At 44.4% G+C, this 16770-nt stretch overlaps 1 protein-coding gene and 1 long non-coding RNA gene across 5 annotated transcripts in view; one reads left to right on the forward strand and one right to left on the reverse strand.

Moving 5' to 3' along the window:
• Positions 1 to 2658: 2658 nt before the first annotated feature.
• The window catches only part of htt (huntingtin), a 34057-nt gene continuing 19945 nt past the window's right edge, over positions 2659 to 16770 (reverse strand). Inside the window, exons 42-66 of one of the 4 annotated variants that reach the window (XM_079159606.1) lie at positions 16506 to 16685; positions 16062 to 16238; positions 15784 to 15860; positions 15387 to 15522; positions 15159 to 15281; positions 14826 to 15033; positions 14439 to 14584; positions 13641 to 13818; positions 12762 to 12863; positions 12438 to 12622; positions 12230 to 12356; positions 12010 to 12113; positions 11613 to 11767; positions 11388 to 11527; positions 11042 to 11124; positions 10834 to 10964; positions 10623 to 10755; positions 10195 to 10350; positions 9139 to 9329; positions 8686 to 8800; positions 8264 to 8477; positions 6934 to 7042; positions 6578 to 6740; positions 5851 to 6011; positions 2659 to 5736 (exon numbers count right to left, since the gene is read on the reverse strand). In XM_079159606.1, coding sequence (XP_079015732.1) covers positions 5523 to 5736; positions 5851 to 6011; positions 6578 to 6740; positions 6934 to 7042; positions 8264 to 8477; positions 8686 to 8800; positions 9139 to 9329; positions 10195 to 10350; positions 10623 to 10755; positions 10834 to 10964; positions 11042 to 11124; positions 11388 to 11527; positions 11613 to 11767; positions 12010 to 12113; positions 12230 to 12356; positions 12438 to 12622; positions 12762 to 12863; positions 13641 to 13818; positions 14439 to 14584; positions 14826 to 15033; positions 15159 to 15281; positions 15387 to 15522; positions 15784 to 15860; positions 16062 to 16238; positions 16506 to 16685 — 3708 coding nt within the window. In that variant the 3' untranslated portion in view covers positions 2659 to 5522. Of the gene's footprint in view, positions 5737 to 5850; positions 6012 to 6577; positions 6741 to 6933; positions 7154 to 8263; positions 8478 to 8685; positions 8801 to 9138; positions 9330 to 10194; positions 10351 to 10622; positions 10756 to 10833; positions 10965 to 11041; positions 11128 to 11387; positions 11528 to 11612; positions 11768 to 12009; positions 12114 to 12229; positions 12357 to 12437; positions 12623 to 12761; positions 12864 to 13640; positions 13819 to 14438; positions 14585 to 14825; positions 15034 to 15158; positions 15282 to 15386; positions 15523 to 15783; positions 15861 to 16061; positions 16239 to 16505; positions 16686 to 16770 lie in introns of all 4 variants that reach the window. The other 3 variants (XM_079159604.1, XM_079159605.1, XM_079159603.1) reach the window with 3 other exon arrangements.
• On the forward strand, positions 5954 to 6607 carry LOC306696096. Its single transcript, XR_013767095.1, has 3 exons — positions 5954 to 6017; positions 6273 to 6344; positions 6523 to 6607. It is a non-coding gene; the product is annotated as an uncharacterized lncRNA (long non-coding RNA).

Genomic DNA, 16770 nt, shown 5'->3' on the forward strand with positions numbered 1-16770 from the left:
TGATTCAGTGAGCTTCAATTAGTCATTACACATCCCTAGGCTCTGCTCAAGCAGGTACGCGGGGCATACCCAACGTATGTCTTCTCGTCAAGATGCTCCGGAAAAAATTTGCAACGGTTCTAAATGCAGCAGAGGGGTGACAGATTTTCCTCAGTTCTGGCACAGCCTTGCTACTGTAGTATTCCCATCCTGGTGTCACTCTCTCTCCCTCTCTCTCTCTCCCAATTCACAGGCTCAGCTACCTGCAGCACAACAAAACAGAGCTGAGCCAGTCATGAGAGCAATTTTCCTCCTCCACATGTTTTGCACTCCTCACCTATCATACTTCACATAGACTAAACACACTCTCTAGGATTTATGGCAGAATAGGTGCTCCATTCAGTTAGGAAATCATTAAACTGTCATGAATGGCAATATTGATAATTAATATCGCATTTTAACCCTTAACATTGAGCTCTACACGCAGCCACACCTGTGCAGGGTGGAGTCAGTGCAGCTCTGTCCAATGAGGAGCGTGTGTTTTTAAACCAGATGCGTTTTCGTACCTGCCAGGCATGCAGGTGAAGTTACACAGACCCAGCCTACAACTACCAAACTTTGAGGTAACTTTTAACTCTTAAATTCGCTCATTGTCAACGTGAACTGCGGCGTCCGTGTGAGTTAAACACGTATTGTTTTCATAAATAGTCGAAGGCATTCACTCAGAAACTGTAAAGAATAAGTTAACGTTAGCGGAGGTTAGCTGACGCGTTTACTGTTAGCTTAGTTAGCTGCACATGCTAGTAAAGCTACACGTTAGTTGCAATGCTCGCTTTTGAAAGAAGTTGACAACTTTGTATTTATCACTCTACATTCAGACGTGTGCATGCTTTGTTTTTGACAATTCACGAAAGTTACCAAATAAAGTTTCTTGCCGTGACTCGCCGTTCAAAAGCGCACCCACCCGTGCTTAAACTGTAGTCCCGCCCCCCGAGTTCCACTTCTTTGGAATGTCGGTCTGTAACTAAGGTTACGGCGGTGTACACAGACTTTTACATCCTGTCATTGGTTCTCCGAGCTGTCAGTCACACGGCGAACAGTTATGTGGATAAATTGACAAAAGTTAGTTTGAGAAATCACAGATAAAAGTATCAACAGTAGCGTATTCCACAGGTGTCTGAACCTACCCGCACGAGACCAGTCGTCTGACTCCACTGTGTTAATTATTGAAAGTATTATTATCAGCATAGTGCGCGTATAAATCTGTCTTTTCCCATCACGCAGCGAGAAAGCGAACGACAACAGCTGGCCAATTTACGTGCGAGTTGTGAAGCAGGGATAGCGGAGTAAAAGGTGGATGCAAACTGTTTTATAATGTTCCCACAGAGGTGTTCGTTCCGTGATGGTTCACTCGGGTTAAAAAATAAAAAGACGACTTACGTGTTGGTGTCCGACGCGGCGATGCTGCTCGGGCAGTTTCCATAGTTTAGTAACCAAGGTTTTATTTAGGTAAACTCAGAGACGATGGGTAAACAAAAGAAAAGGCTGCACCATCTGGCGAAGTAGCCTTAAGAAGAGGAGGAGGAGGAGAGGAGAGGGAGGTGTGTTTGGAGTGGGCAGGGGAGGGGGGGGGGGTCAGAGGGGAGGGGGACTTCAAACAGTATACATGAAGGAAATACATGTTAGTTTTTATTTTACAGTTCATTCATATTTTCTCTCATTATAGTATATCTTGGAAGTGTATCGAGGCGTCTGAACAGTGGAATGAGTCTATATCTTGTGTTTTTGTCTTTTTTTGGGGGGGGGGGGGGGTCAAAGTCCTTGAACTGTACTAAAACTATTGTACAACTTATAAAGCATCAACACAAGTCAGCAAGCATCAACACTTCAAAGTAAAAATAGCTGTTTCTTAATGCCGGTGAATTAAGAAAATCTACTTCAGCAAGACATCTGCATGTCTGATTGTAAAGTGTTGTATTTAATGTGCAAAGTGTTGTTGGAGTACACGCTCATACCTGAATTGCAATTTCACAGCACTACAGCACATCACATGCACACACACAGCTGTTGAATTATTGATGTATTCATTTATTTTCTAGCTTCAAAGGGTTATTAAATGTTGCAATAAACAGATCTAAAACATTGTCAGGAGTTAATTTTCTTTCCAAAGCGGTGACCTGTACGATGTTCACCGTTTTAGTTTGTGTTGTAAAGCGCTGTGCTTAGTGTTACGCATACAGATGACATTATAAACCCTTTGTACAGTTCAGCGATGAAAGCCATGTACAGTTGCTGGCTGTGATGAACCATATGCCATCTGTCTGGTAATCCAGTTAATACCTTTTTAATCATGAATCAGCCATCTTATTAGGTGCTGTAAAACAAGAGCAGCCTGTGTGATTATACACTGGAGTCTGTAAAAGTAAATTACAGCCTGGCTGAGGAAAGGAAATTGTAGAAAATGCAATAACGTGATCATGTCAGAGGTTAGTTAAGAGTCACAGTTCAAGGTCTGGTGACAGGCTTCAAATAAAATACGCACATATTGGTAAATCCTGAATTTACTCTTGAAATCTGAGTTAGCAGGCAACAGCTTGTTCTTTCTGACGGAGGAGGAGGCAACATGTAATGGTTGTGTCCTCACAGGTGGACTGTGTTCTAGAGACAAGAGGATTCTGTTTGTAACACCTTCATCTGAAAACACGAAACAGCCTCTACTAGCACGCCATCGTAGTAGTTAGAGCTGCTTATTTAATATCTCCTGAAAGAAGTCATACAATTCAAACACTTAACATCTTTAAATAATTTATTCATTTCTACAACAGCTCATATGCAGTGATTTCTCTTGAAAATATTAAAATGAACTGAAATACACAATCTTTATATTTATTTGACAGAATATTGTTAGAAAAAAAAAAGAAGACGTGAAGGAGGCTCTCTGACAACTAAAGGTGATCACGTAATTCTGTACTTCTATTACGGCCATCAGAATCAGTTGCGCTCACCAAACTGTTCTAGAAAGGGGAAGAGAGGTTTTCTTTGAAAGCCAAGCAGCAACACACTAATTCAAAGACGGGAGAAAGTGTGGAGCATGTAAAGAAGTTGACAGAACAAATGAAACCTGCAGTGACTCTCAGCTTCTTCATGGGGCCCAAAATCAATAACCATACTCTCTTCTGAGCTGCTGATTCTAGAAGAGGAAAAATAAAGTCTTGACGCGAAGCATGTTAAATCAGTTGAACATGACCTCCACGCCCATTTCCCAAAACTACAAAAGGATTCTGGGTAATCGCATTACCCCCTGCAGGGGTCTTCTGCTCTTCTTAAGCCTGATAAAAGGAATAGTCTCCTCGGTCCCATTTTTGAATTAATTCCTTTTACATTGTAAGTACTGCAAAAAAAGAAAAAACAGGGTTCAGTCATCCTCGGTTTCTTTTCTCACCACACAAATCCAAACTGACTTTGAAGACACTGTTGATCTGAGAACAGGACTCATTTAATCTACTTCAGGGAGGCCTCACAATGGAATTTTAATGACAGCTGCAGAGTCAGTCATTCATTGAGTGAATACTTTAACATGATCAAAAGGAAGCCAGCGGAAAGTGGGAACATATTGAGCGTACAAATCACTGTGATGTGTTCTACTTTGATGCACTGTAAGGACTCGTTGCATATCAACATGAGGAACTTCCAAAGTTTAAGTGCTGCGTGTATTTAATATTCTGCAAAAAGACAACGAAATATTTACCAAGCTTTAAAAACAGACAAAACAATATTTAAAGCTCAACAAAAACAGAAAACCCGCGCCGTCACCTCGCTACACGTCCTCATCTGTTGATTTGTCAAAGCTGCTGTTGGTCTCTAAGGTTTCAAGGCTCCCTTTGGATTGTGTCGCGTCTCTTCCACAAACAGTCGTAGCAACCGCCCCCACACAAATACAGTATTAAGGACTATGCGAGAAAATAGCAGTAATGCTAAGCATGCTTTCAGTGTACAGGACATACATATATTCAGTCTTTATCTAAGGCAAGTGTATGTACAGAGTAACGCCGCCCAGCACACTCCCAGGCAACTCGAGGTCTTCAATAAAATACTCGTAGCTCTCTGCGGTCTGTCGATTCACCGAGCTCTAATTTTCTGATCATGTACTTGTGTTAAGACGGACAGAAAATAAAGTTCTCTTATTGTCCATGTTAAGATCTCTCATCTTTACAGTTTGGATTTTAACATGCACCATGGCTTTCGTTTAACTTCACAATTAGGTGTTTTTTTCCCCCCCCCCTCAAGCTATGAAGGTAACTCCATTTAAAGATGACTGCAAATTACATCCAGTCTTACAACAAAAGTCACATTTTACATCCTGAGAATTTAAGAAGTACAAGAAATGGACAGGTGGAGTCATTCCGGGGGGAAGGGGGAGCATACGAGACTAGACTGCTATTTTAAAAAGGTCTAGACAGATAGAAGTAATATGATAAATCATAAGAGGGAACGCTCCTCCCCCTGCTACTGGTTAAAAAGAAGACCACGTCACTGCAATTTTGGTATTTTACTTGCTCGACATTTCCCACCATCTTAAATGTTATATGGGCCCTTATACGGTGTATCATTTTGAAAACGCAGTAGAATGGTGTCTAATATTTTGTCCACTCACTAGAACAACCAGAAGAGGCTTCTGCACAGATACTGAGACTGTAACAACTTGTTGAAATGGATGCAAACAAGTTCCTGCAGCGACGAATCACGACATCTCAGTCATTGGAAGGAAACAAAAATACTGTGGCCATTAGTGATCATTCTTACACATAAAATATTGACTATTTAACTTGTGCGCGTCAGCGAATGAACACAACTTAAATATAAAAAAAGGTTTTCAAAGATACTAATTAACATTAAGCAGGCGTTTCTGACCCTTGTGTCAGCCCGTTGTCCTCACCAGACCGTCAGCAATCTTTAACCGAATGCACTGAAAAATAGATGCAGTGAAACTTTAAATATAGTAAATACTTTGCATTTTCTAGTTTTTTTTTTTTTTTCCTTCTCTATTTTACTTTACTGACATCACAATACTCAAGCAAGTCCTCACAGGAAAATAAACAAATCAATGTTTGTGTTTGATTTATGTTATTTTTTATATACGTTTTTTTAATCAAGGTGCTGGGTAGGAGGAGCTGTTCAAGGTGCTGTCGTTGGTCTCGAGGAATGGTCTGTGGAAGAGCCACAGTTTGGAGGTTTTGCAGCCAGTGTCCTTAATGTAGGTGCAGACCTTTAACATACGTGCTAAAACTGACCCGGATTCAGATCTCCCCTCGTTTTCCTTCATCACGGTGCCTTCAGTAGTTCTACTTGTTTCACATCAGTGTAAAGGAGGGAAAGTGGTGAGGCTACAGTAGATCTTTCTAATGAAACATTCGGTTCTTCGCCTTCATTGCAACTCAAGGAGGGGGTGTACGACCATGAGCATTTCATTTCTCGCCCTACCACATTTCTCATTTTCCTCCACCCCCCCGCCTCTCTCTCTGTGCCTTCCCAGTCAGTCGCCCTCAGAGCGATGTGTCCTGATGGATCGACTGCAGACAGCCCAGCAGCTGGTAATAAGGGCTGCCTGGTGAGGCCACCGTCTCAAAGACTGACTGGAAAGCCCTACGGTCCAGCTCCTCGTCGATCTGGTGCCGGTAGAAATCCATGGCCACCAGGCAGAACAGGTTGACGTCCACCACCTCACTGGAGCCCATTCGGCTGATCACGTGTGGCAGTCTGGTTAGAGAGCAGGGGGGGTTAAGGACAACAGACAACACTATTTGTACCTTTACACCCACATACAGTACAGATACAACCCAGTCCTGCTTAATGGGATTCATGTAAGGATACAGGGCTGAGATCCACTGGGAGGTGGAAGCAGAAACAAAGAAACAGGAGAGGCTCCACATGGCCATGGCTACTGGTGTCCTCTGAGTGAAGTTGGACAAGGAGAGCAGCACCCAGTCTCGCACCATAGAGGACTGGCCTGTGGCATGGAGGGTCTGGAAAACCTGGAGGTGGGTGCAGAGCCGAGGGAGAGGTAGGAAAAGAAGAAAGTAGACAGAAATATATTGAGATGGCTACCAAAAAAAGATCGGTCCAAATAAGATTTTTGCAAGATGTTCAAGGTCACTAATTATCTTACATCATCAACTTGTTTGAATTCCTGTTAAATTGTTTTCTACTCAAAAGTCTAATAACTGCACAGATCTCATTCAGTCTGTATTTTAAATCCCTGAACAACAACAACTGAAAATCACTCTTTGCTCCAGCTTGACGTCGTCTTGACAACTTATTGTCCGATTGGACAACAAAGGAGCTGGCTGGGGCGGTCCAAACAAAAGGTAGCTCGTAACAACTTTACTGAGACTTTAGTGAAATTCTCTTTAATGCTCCTTATAAGAAGCCAACTCCTCAGCCTCTGTGGCCAAAGAATTGGATTTACCGAAACAAGTTCATCAATAATCACATTTGGGTGAAGCGCATGTACAGAATATGATTCCGTTTTTAATCTGGTTATAGTTTGGCTTAAAATGCATTGACAATGATCGAGCGATCGTTCAGTCCTGCTGCTGACCTTGTAGACGACGGCTGCCATAAATTGTGGGTACGGTTGCTGATTGGACAGGAACTCTCCGATGACCTTGTTCATGACGTCCTGTGGCGGGAAGAAGTCGTCCAAAAACTGGGGCAGAATCCTGGACACCACCCGAGCCTCGCTGGGTAAACCTTTCCGGATCCTGCAAACAGGAAATGATGATGGTAAACAAAACAAACTGTTGTCAGAACGTATATTATTCTGGACACCATAAACCCACAGAGGACCAATAGGAGTGAAAGAAGCTGCAAATTTAAGTGTGGTTTTTTTTTTTTTATCAATACAAAACTATGTGCGTTACTTGTACAACGGAGGACGTGCGAGTGTGCGTTTACCTGTCGAAGAGAACAGAGACCCTCTCCATGGCCACAATGATGGACTCGCTGTCTGGGGCCTGAGGGTCGGAGTGGGCGGGGCGACTGGCAGGGCTGGCTTTCTCCTTTCCTGAGGAGAAACCAACATGACCGGCCGTGACGCCCACCGCCTCTGCTACGGCAGAGCCAGAGTCAACCTGACCTCTAACCCCTGTCACGTCTGAACCCGACGCAAGCACCGCTGAGAGGACGAGAGGGGGGTGGGGAGGGGGGGTAGGTAGGGTGGGTTGCACCGGTCGAACCAGTGGGGGAGACGTTAGAGTGGGCACCGATAGCACAAGATTCTGGTCAGAATTTAGTCGAACCTCAAAACAGAAGATGGGTGTAATTCTGGGCGCTGTCAAAATCACCTTCTTAAGAAGTATGTAATTGACTGGTGCTGAAAGTATTAGGAGAGATTTTCAATGCCAGGTTTGCTGGGTACATTACACTCTCCTGTGACCTGAATGTGCTGCAGCTTGCTTTGCTGTACTGCACACGAAGAGAGGTTTGCCTAAAGTTATAACTTTTCAAGAGCCGGCCTTCACTCAAAGGATTTGCTGGCTAGCTCTTGGCAACAAAATGTTATTTAGTCAGTCGGTATTTGGACAATATGCTAAGAGTTAGTAGGGGACGACGTAAGGGTTAGAGGTAGGGTATATATCAGAGGTATGTATAGAGTACATGTATCACATGCAGAAAGCGAGCAGGTTTGTTGTTTATTGCCGTCACAGACATCATTACAGGGCTGGTAGGAACTTTTTTAAAAAAAAGAAATCTGTTATACTGTAAAGAGATTTATGGATGTAATGTGATGCATGATAAGATTCACAGTAAGTACATTAACAATTGCAATACTAGTGTGTACTGTAAGCTGCATGCAATGGTGACATGCACAACATGCGTAAGCTAATGAGTAAGTATGTCAGTGGGCTCAGAGGCAGTAATGCATTCAGACATAATTCTTAGGATAGTCCCAGTTCTGCCCCATAACATTCCCCCGAGAGTCACCCTTTGATATGAGACACCAGCAGAAGCCAGGAGTGGAACTGGAATGGAAACTAGCTAAATATGATAACGGGACACCACTACATTTTACTATACATACAATTAGAAAGGAATGTGTCTGGGATGAGAGTACAGGAAAGAAATGGGACACATCCTCACTGAAGCAGTACTTACATTAGTTAAGCCTGCAGAGCTTTAAGCATTAACCATTACTAAATGACAATGCACCAGTCCTTGTACAGTTAATGCTGGTGATTTAGGCAGAATGCTACACTGCATTCATCCTGTTAAGAGCCCTTCTTACCGGTGTACATGCAGGTGAGCATGAGGCCCAGGGCGGCCATGGCTCTGTGTGGCGACGGCATGTTGACTCTGTCCACGCTGAGTTTGACCAGCGCTTCTCCGTCCACGCGGGACAACTGCTCCGACAGCAGGAGGCGCTCCAGACCACGCAGCACACAGTGATAGATGACGGAGGGAGTGGAGTCCTCGCTGGCCGACACCATCACACCACACAGCTGGAAGACAGTGACGACGGTGCGAGAGCGGTAGACAGTTTTACAAAGAGGAACACTAGCATATAAAATAATTCATAATGTGTAAAAATTAAAATGCTTAAGAGTGTGACAGAAATCAAACTAAAAATAAATAAAAACTCAATTTTTAAACTTTTTGAATGTTACTTTTGTCCCATTCTGTAATGGTGCCATACATCCCCTTGTTTACCTGTATGATTCCAGCCATAAACTCGGCTCCTACATCCAGAGGGTAGTTCTCCATCATGTAGAAGGCCACGGCACACATCACCAACACATGCTGCTGGTTGTGCAGGTTCACACAGCTGCAGCACACAAAGAGAGGCGATGCACAGAGTGAGTGAAACTAAAATAAAATAGAAAGGCCAGTAGTCCGTTTGTTTGAAATGTGATGGGCAGCACTTAGTGGCCAAATGCTGCGCTGCACTCTTGGTCCTCGTCTCAGATCAAAAGAATTTGTCTGACAAATTGTGCCGATAGTATTGTCCTCTGTAGCCCTAAATTGGATGAAACTAATTCTTACTTTACAGGAGGGCCACCCACCGTCGTCTAACACATTTGCTCCACCCTTCATCATCAGCTCAGCTAATTAGATGATGACGGTCTGTTTCTGCATCCGATAGAACAGAGAAGCGCTACTCACTGAGCGATAGCCCTGAGGTTGGACAGCAGGTACTCGGAGACGGTGGGGATGAGCTGTTTGGCTGTGTCATCCAGCAGGTCACACTCCAACACATACAGCACTCCATGCAGAGCTCCCATGCGGCTGGGCAGGTGGGTGCTGCGCAGAGTCGTCTCCAACAGGCGACAAACGGGCTCCGCTATTGCTTTGTCCTACAAATACACATTTAGATTTATTAATACACTTAAGCAATAGTTTACGGGGCTTCATGTCGGGCCAAACATAACCCTTAGCTGTGATTTAACAACATCATGGCCTGAAGTGAGCTATTGCTTTTATAAAACGGTCATCAAGTATGCAATATAAAAGTTGTAGACAGATTCCAATTTAAATAGCTTGTTATTAATAAATTATAATGTTCACAATAAAACAGGCCGTCCTGCGCTGGCTGCACATACCAAGACAGTTGCCGGATATGGAACGTACACTAACAGCTAGCGTATGTATTTTTTTAAATCACAGGCTGGCGTTACAAAATAATGTAAATAAAGAGCCAACTAATGAAATCAATGTATGTTGCCATTTATTGTGCAACCAGGGACAAACTGTCCAGCGTCAGCAGGATGACTTTTACAACTGTAGTACTCGACTCGTCTTTATTTGTTGTTAGGTGGGGGTGTGTTGCTGGGCATCACGAGGAGGATGTTGCTCCACTTTCTCCGGGTTTGGTTGCAAATAGCTCTGGAGAGGTTTCACCCTTACAGCCAAAATCTCACTTGTTTCAAGATCCACATCAGATAGTGTCTGAATCGTGGTGCTGCGGAGGCAGTGGTTAGTGTCTTTCTGCATGTCGTTAAACGGCACTGCTCAATCCACTCCTATATAAAAGTAAACCTTAAATGTTTCCATTCTGTAGAGGGATTTAGCAGCTAGCCTTATTACTCTGTATAAGTAACCTGTTGGCGAAAGTATAGCTGGTATGTAGAATATTAGATGAGGGGTTAATTGTACACAACAACCAATCACAAACCCTATCAACATCAAGAGATTACCCCGACCACACACAGTCATGCTCACCATTCCCAGTACTGCAGCTGCCTTGCAGATGGCAGGCACCAGGTATTGATTGAGGATCTCATCCTCTGGTGGGTGGAGCTTCTGCAGTTCAGTCAGGGTGGAGAACATCATGTCAAACTGGTTCCTCTCTGTGAACAGGTCCGACACCGCCAGCAGCTACAGAGAAGGATAACAGCGGGAAGACGGCGAAGAGTGTGAGAGGAGAGTGGAGTCCATCTTGGTCATGGGCCCATTTCCCTCAAACATTTCTTCTTTTCCCAGAAACCGATAAGCAGGTATGCATTTTTATCGTCTGCTTCCCAGAGAGGAAAACTAAGGTCTTTGTCTACTCTTCTCAAGAATAACTTGAACTCTAAACAGTTTCAGGCAATCCTTTACTGATGGCTGAACAAGTGAAATGATACTCAAGCGCGTGCTACGTAGCTCACCGATCGGACCACTTCACTGACGAGTATGGTCGGGGTCTTCCTGTTACTCGGGGAGCCGGGGATCAGCCACTGGCTGTACAGCTCCAGGAGAAACTGGGAACATGAATGAATGTCCACACCGGCACGATGCTTCCTGAAAGCACATATCGACTAATGAGTCCCATTGTTGTTTCAGTGCGTTGAGACTGAAGCCATGTCTTATTTGACTGACCTAGAGTTGATAGGCGATACGGGCGGGGAGGTGGGTGCTGGAGTGTCTGCGTCATCTTCTTCATCCTCACCCCATTCTTCCTCTCTCAGTGGGGTGATGTTGTTACCCAACCACACCGAGTGGATGGAGACCTGGGGAAGGCGAGAGAGAAGAATAAAAACATTGAACACTCAAGCTTCATTTTATCCACCTTCTATGCACCCCTTACCTGTCCCAGTTTGTAGTCCATGTTGCCCAACTCCCTCTCTGTGTTGATCTGAAGCAGCAGCTTCTCATGGCTGATCAGCGTGCCTGCTAAAACAAAATGAACGATAAATTGGAGCAGTAGGTTTAAGGTACCTTATTGATCCTGAAGGAAATTGTGCCATTAATTGATCAAAGATTACAACAGAATAAAAAAGAAAAAAAAAAAAAAAAAATAGGTAAAAATATAAACTATAGCGCAATAAGTATAAGAAGTAATATTGACACCAGTGCAAAATAAAATAGCAATACAAGTAAGGTAAATATAGCAACAAAAAAAAAATGTGAAAAAGATGAATGTTTGGTGTTACCAGCTGAGGCTGCCGATAAAGAGGGCACAGGGTCCCAGGCGTGGTACGGGTGGTGTGTATGAACATTGTCTCTCTTAGACACAAGAGCCTGAATCTCTCTCTCCACCTCGCCCCTGATCACTGCAAGCTTCCTTCCAAACCTGGGAACACACACAAACTCAAATATCACTGCATGCTTATTCTGGGCACTTTACTACAATAAACGGAGAACAGATGCATACATACCGTGTTTCCAGTGCTTTGAGGCTCTTGTTGCGGGGCTGCTGTTCCAGACAGCTGACTGCAGGGTTGCCAGCAGTGGGCAGGGTCATGGCACTCAGCACCAGGCTGGTGATGGCCTGCACCGCTAACACATTCAACTGGGTACGCTCCAAGTCCTCCTAGAGACAAAAGGAGGAACAAAACAATGAGTCAGATGGGAAAGATGGACACTATTCTAATGCGTCTGAGGAGTCATGTTTCTTCGATGCTCACACACTGAATTCACACAAACGCTTGCATGTTTCTCATTAAAGCAATTGTGTGAGTGCTTGATGTGCTTGAGTGATGAGTTCTTTAAATGTACTGCTGGTTTGTGAGGTTGATACGACTACAGATGTGAACAATGTCTTTGTGCGTGTACCTCCTGCTGTGTCTCCTCCTCCTGGTCCATAGTGATGGGTTGGGTGACCAGCACCCCCAGCAGTGTGGCCCAGGTCTCCTCAAACTGAGTCCTGCTGCTCCAGCCTAAACATAACGCAACAAAACCATTCACGTGTCAGAAAGTACAGTAAAGCATCAGTCATAATCTTGGCAATCAGATACTGCACTTCCATTATATGACCGTTTGTGTGTTTCTGTACCCAGTGTGTTGATGCGGTAGAGGAACTCTCTGAAGACATCCTTTTCCTGCAGGAAGTCCACAGGGATCTCAGGCAGCGTGGTGCCGTACTCTCCTCCTGGCTGAGGGGACCAGCCCAGTTTCCAAACCTAAAAATGCACACAAACATTTTAATCGACCAATATATTCATCTATACAAATTGGAGGCATAGTATTTTTCACACACTGACCAGTGGAGGTACTCGGGTGTAGCTGTTGACCAGAGGCAGCCGGGACAGACTGATGACAATGTTGCGCAAGGTCGGTGTGAGGAAAGCGGGGAATGCACTGTTTCTATGGTGACCCAGGGAGAGGATGCTCTGCAGGCCTTCCACCAGCTCCGCCATAATCTCACACGCTCGCCACTCGCACATGTCTGCAACACACACACGTGACATTTGATGGCAAATTCGACTCAGAAGATATGACACCGTTAAGACTTTAAACAGCGCTGCAAAGCCCTAGAATAACAAACATAACGACCCAGCAGTTTTACAGAAACTCTAAGTGCTCACGGTCAGCATGCGCAGAGTCAACTTCATCTTCTTCAGCCTCTCTCTCTGCCTTCGTCTTTTTCTTCTCTGGATGCAGAAGCTGGTCACCAGGACTCACTGCCACTGGGAGGCCAAGACAAAAGGTTTGAGCAGCATTGAAATGACGCACACATTTTAATGTTAAGGGACAGTTCAACCTCTAACTGTAGTACTATTTATCAATCTAGATTGTTTTGGTGTGAGTTGCCTAGTCTTGGAGACGTCGGCCTTCTCTGGAACATAATAGACTACACAACATTCGGCTTTCGTTGCTCAAAGTAGCCAAAAAAAAAAAAACATTTGAAAAACAGCCACGTCTCTTGTACTAGAGACTACAGAAGATCACAGATCCACAGACCTTGTGAGAGGTTTCATGTAGGAACTATTTTCTTTCTACAAACTACACCCGCCAACCGAATAACCGTGCAGAAGAAAGTGTGCGTCTATACTGCTAGCTCACATAGCATCACTGAGCTAGCCCACATTACAGCACAGTTGGAAGAGGACACCATTAATGGTCACATCTCGCACTGTCATGAGCCTCTGCTCCATGAGTAGACAACTCATACACTGCTCACAGCACGATCTATGGATTATCGTGAGTAACCGGGTCATGATTTCTACAAAGACTCGTTGATTTTGCTTTAATCACAAGCAAAGTTTCATCTACTGCCATCCTATTGGTGAGAAAGCAGACAGACGATATTTCTAAATCTCTGCCACCAGCACCAAAACAATCTGGATTGATAAGTAGCACTACAGGTAAAAGGAAAAATAAGTATTTTGAATTTTGGGGTGAACGGACCCTTTAATACGAAAATCATAAGAAGATGCACAAGCATGTCCCGGCGGCCTCCTCACCTGCAACAATGATGAGGTGTAGGCAGTGGATGAGGGAGCAGGTGTGTGTGGTGTACTCCGGGGTGGAGAGTTTGTTCCAGACGCAGGGCTGCTGCAGGGCCAGACACAGACAGGACAGCGCCCACTGCAGGTCCACACTCAGGGGCAACTGGTTCTGGAGGAGATGCCACGCTACAACCTGGGCGAGGAGAGAGAAACACAAGATGAAGTGATCACATCCGACGTCAAAATACAAACGCATCTAACATCAATAGATCGATTGAGATGAAACTATGGGGTCTTCATTTATTAGATGAATTATTACATCACTTTTACTACTACACTATGAAGGAGAATGACTTACCAAATGAAACATTCTCTCAAATTATATGAATCTATAAGCAAGAAACAGTCTAAATATGTGATTTTGTTTAGTTAGTTGTTAAAGTTGAGATGAAAAATAAAATAAGAGCCATTTTAGATCACACCCCCGGTCATATTTTGAACTTTAACATTATGTGCAAAATAATCAAGTCCATTTTACTTTTATATCAAAATCAAATCAAGAAAAATAAAATGAAGTGCGCTTACATAAACTAGTAACAACCAATAATGTCATTAATCTATCAGCAATATTTAGCCAGAAGGAAGGTGCTTCTGGAGCCACAGTCCTTTGTAGCTCTGCATCAAGATAAACTCTAATACCGCCCACTATTTAGCGGTCCAATCAAATGCAAATCATTTTATTTACATCCATCTTGTAACTGTACACCGCTCAAATATTGCGTTTCGGTGAGACTTTCATACGTAGTCTTTTACCTCGGCAGCAGTGCAGGTGAAAGTAGTGATGAGGTGTTCCTTGTCAGAGGAGATGTGTAGTGAGGACGGCAGCTGGCTCACACTCAGCAGGTACTGGGACAGAGCTCTGCAGAGCGACAGAACCCTGGGGTAGAAACCGGGCTCATCTGAAAGACAGAAATATAGAGAAGAACTGGAGTTGTAGAGGGAGAACATTTCTTCCCGCAGATTTAGGTTTCAAACAAACATTCTCCTGCTTCTTATACACAATGAAACCTGACATTCATGCTCAATCAAGTCCCGTCAAATTGTACAAGAGCTCAAAATTGAAGAGAAATGACTCAATCCGACAGTAACTCTGACTTATGCATTTGCATCCACCAATCTCTGCTTCCCTCCCACTCTCACCATACACAGCAGCTAGTTGGTTCCAGTAGGGCTGTGACTGGGCGGGCGGCAGGAAGGACTGGTGGGGGACAGGAAGTGACCCGGTGACCCCTGCGAGCCGCTCTAGGGTCACCTGCAGAGCTGTCTCCAACAAGAGCGACCCCTGACCTCGTGCTAACCGCTGCATCCCCATACTGAGACATGGACACAGCAGGCTTAGGTTGAACTCCTGGGGAGGGGGGGGGGGGGGGAAGGCCAGGTTCAGATGCAACATTTTCCAATTTGAATGAATCAATCAATATGCCCAAGAATATTTATCTGGAGGTCTGATCCGGGCACTGCAGTCTGTGTCACCTTGCAGCTCATGATGTCAAGTAGGTCAGTGGGCGGTAGTTTGGTGAGGAGTTCCGTCGTCTCCAGCAGGGAAACGTCTCCACGAAGACAACACTGAGACTTCACCAGAGCCACGTACCACTCCTGAAAACAAAATCAAATCATGAACAGAACATATTTATACCTCCTGTTCGGAATTTCTTCACTTTGCACGATCAATAGACACCGTAAAAAAAACTAATCGCTCACCTTATCTGCAGAGACCAGCTCAGGGGCAGGTGGTGGATCCCCATCCAAGGGGTGTGACGTCACAGGAGGTGTGGGGCTGCTGGTGCCGGCAACAGTGGCTCTGAACCTGTCCAGCAGGGAGTAAAACCTCTGATGCCTGCGTTAGAAGAGGTAGACGGAGGTTATTTTTGCATTATTTGGGGAATCCAAGAAACAAAAACTGCCTCAAAGTTGCAATACATACTTATGATCTGGTCTGAGCAGATGGGCAATGCAATGTTTAAATCAGTTTGACTTGTGCATCTTCTGGTGTGTGCGTTTTTTTTATTTTGTTGTCGTTTGTTCTGCTTTTTACAAGATATTAACTGTAAAATGTGCAAACTACTCCTCAAATTGGGTGACAAGACAATAGCTTTACCTCTGAGCCAGGCCACTGGTCTGGAGGTATTCCTGGATCCGGTCCAGTTCTTCCACAGGCAGCTGAGCTACACTGTTCTGCAAGGTGGAGGGACACGACAACACATGATCAACTTAATAGAAAACTGACAGCAGACATCTACTGAGCCAAAATAATTTAACAAAACAAGCTCACAGACAAACTGGAAGCTGTGATGATAAAATAGAATTTATCAAATGTTGGGTTTGCAAGCAAGCTCCCCTGTGACAAGAAAACGCAAACTAATCCGTAAGCTGTACCTGTAGTGTCTCAGCCAGCAGCATCTCCACTCTGCGACACGCCAGTGTGTCCACCATGCGAGCCAGGACCCTGAAGGGTGTACTGAGCAGCTTGTCCACATACAACATCAGCAGGGAGCCAGACTGACTCAGGTGGATACCTTCCAAACACTGCAGAGTCTTCTTCAACATGGTAGGCTGCACAAGGAGGAGAGGAGTCAGTTAAGAAGGCAGAAAAACAACGACAGAAGGAGAGCAAAGCGAAAAGTTAAAATCACACCAGTGTTGATCAACTGAAAAACAACACTGGGCGACCAAATCAAGAGGAAAAATGGTCACAACAGGAGAGATAAATAGAAAAAGAAGATTTTTTAGTAGTGAGAGGTACTGGGCAACGTTAACAAAGAGGGGAAAGGGTAGTTAGAGGGAGGATAGAAGGGGGGAGCTAAAAGTGTGTAATCTTACAGTACAGAGGTTGTCACAGCGGGAGTGGATGGCCTGGATGAAGAGGCCGCTGGCTGCCGAGTTGCGGTGCACAGCGCTGATGAAATCCTGCACTGGAGGCTCATGGGAAAGGCTGATGAGGTCACGCACGTGGTTGACAATCAGCCAGGTCAGATGCTCCGAGTCATGGAGGTTCTGACACTATTTTATCCGTGAGAAAAATCTAAATTACATGTCGACTTAAAAACAGAGGTTTGAGTAATCAAAACATTTTTGATGATTGTCC

Source organism: Pholis gunnellus (genome assembly GCF_910591455.1).
Source record: "Pholis gunnellus genome assembly, chromosome: 5".
Taxonomy (NCBI): domain Eukaryota; kingdom Metazoa; phylum Chordata; class Actinopteri; order Perciformes; family Pholidae; genus Pholis; species Pholis gunnellus.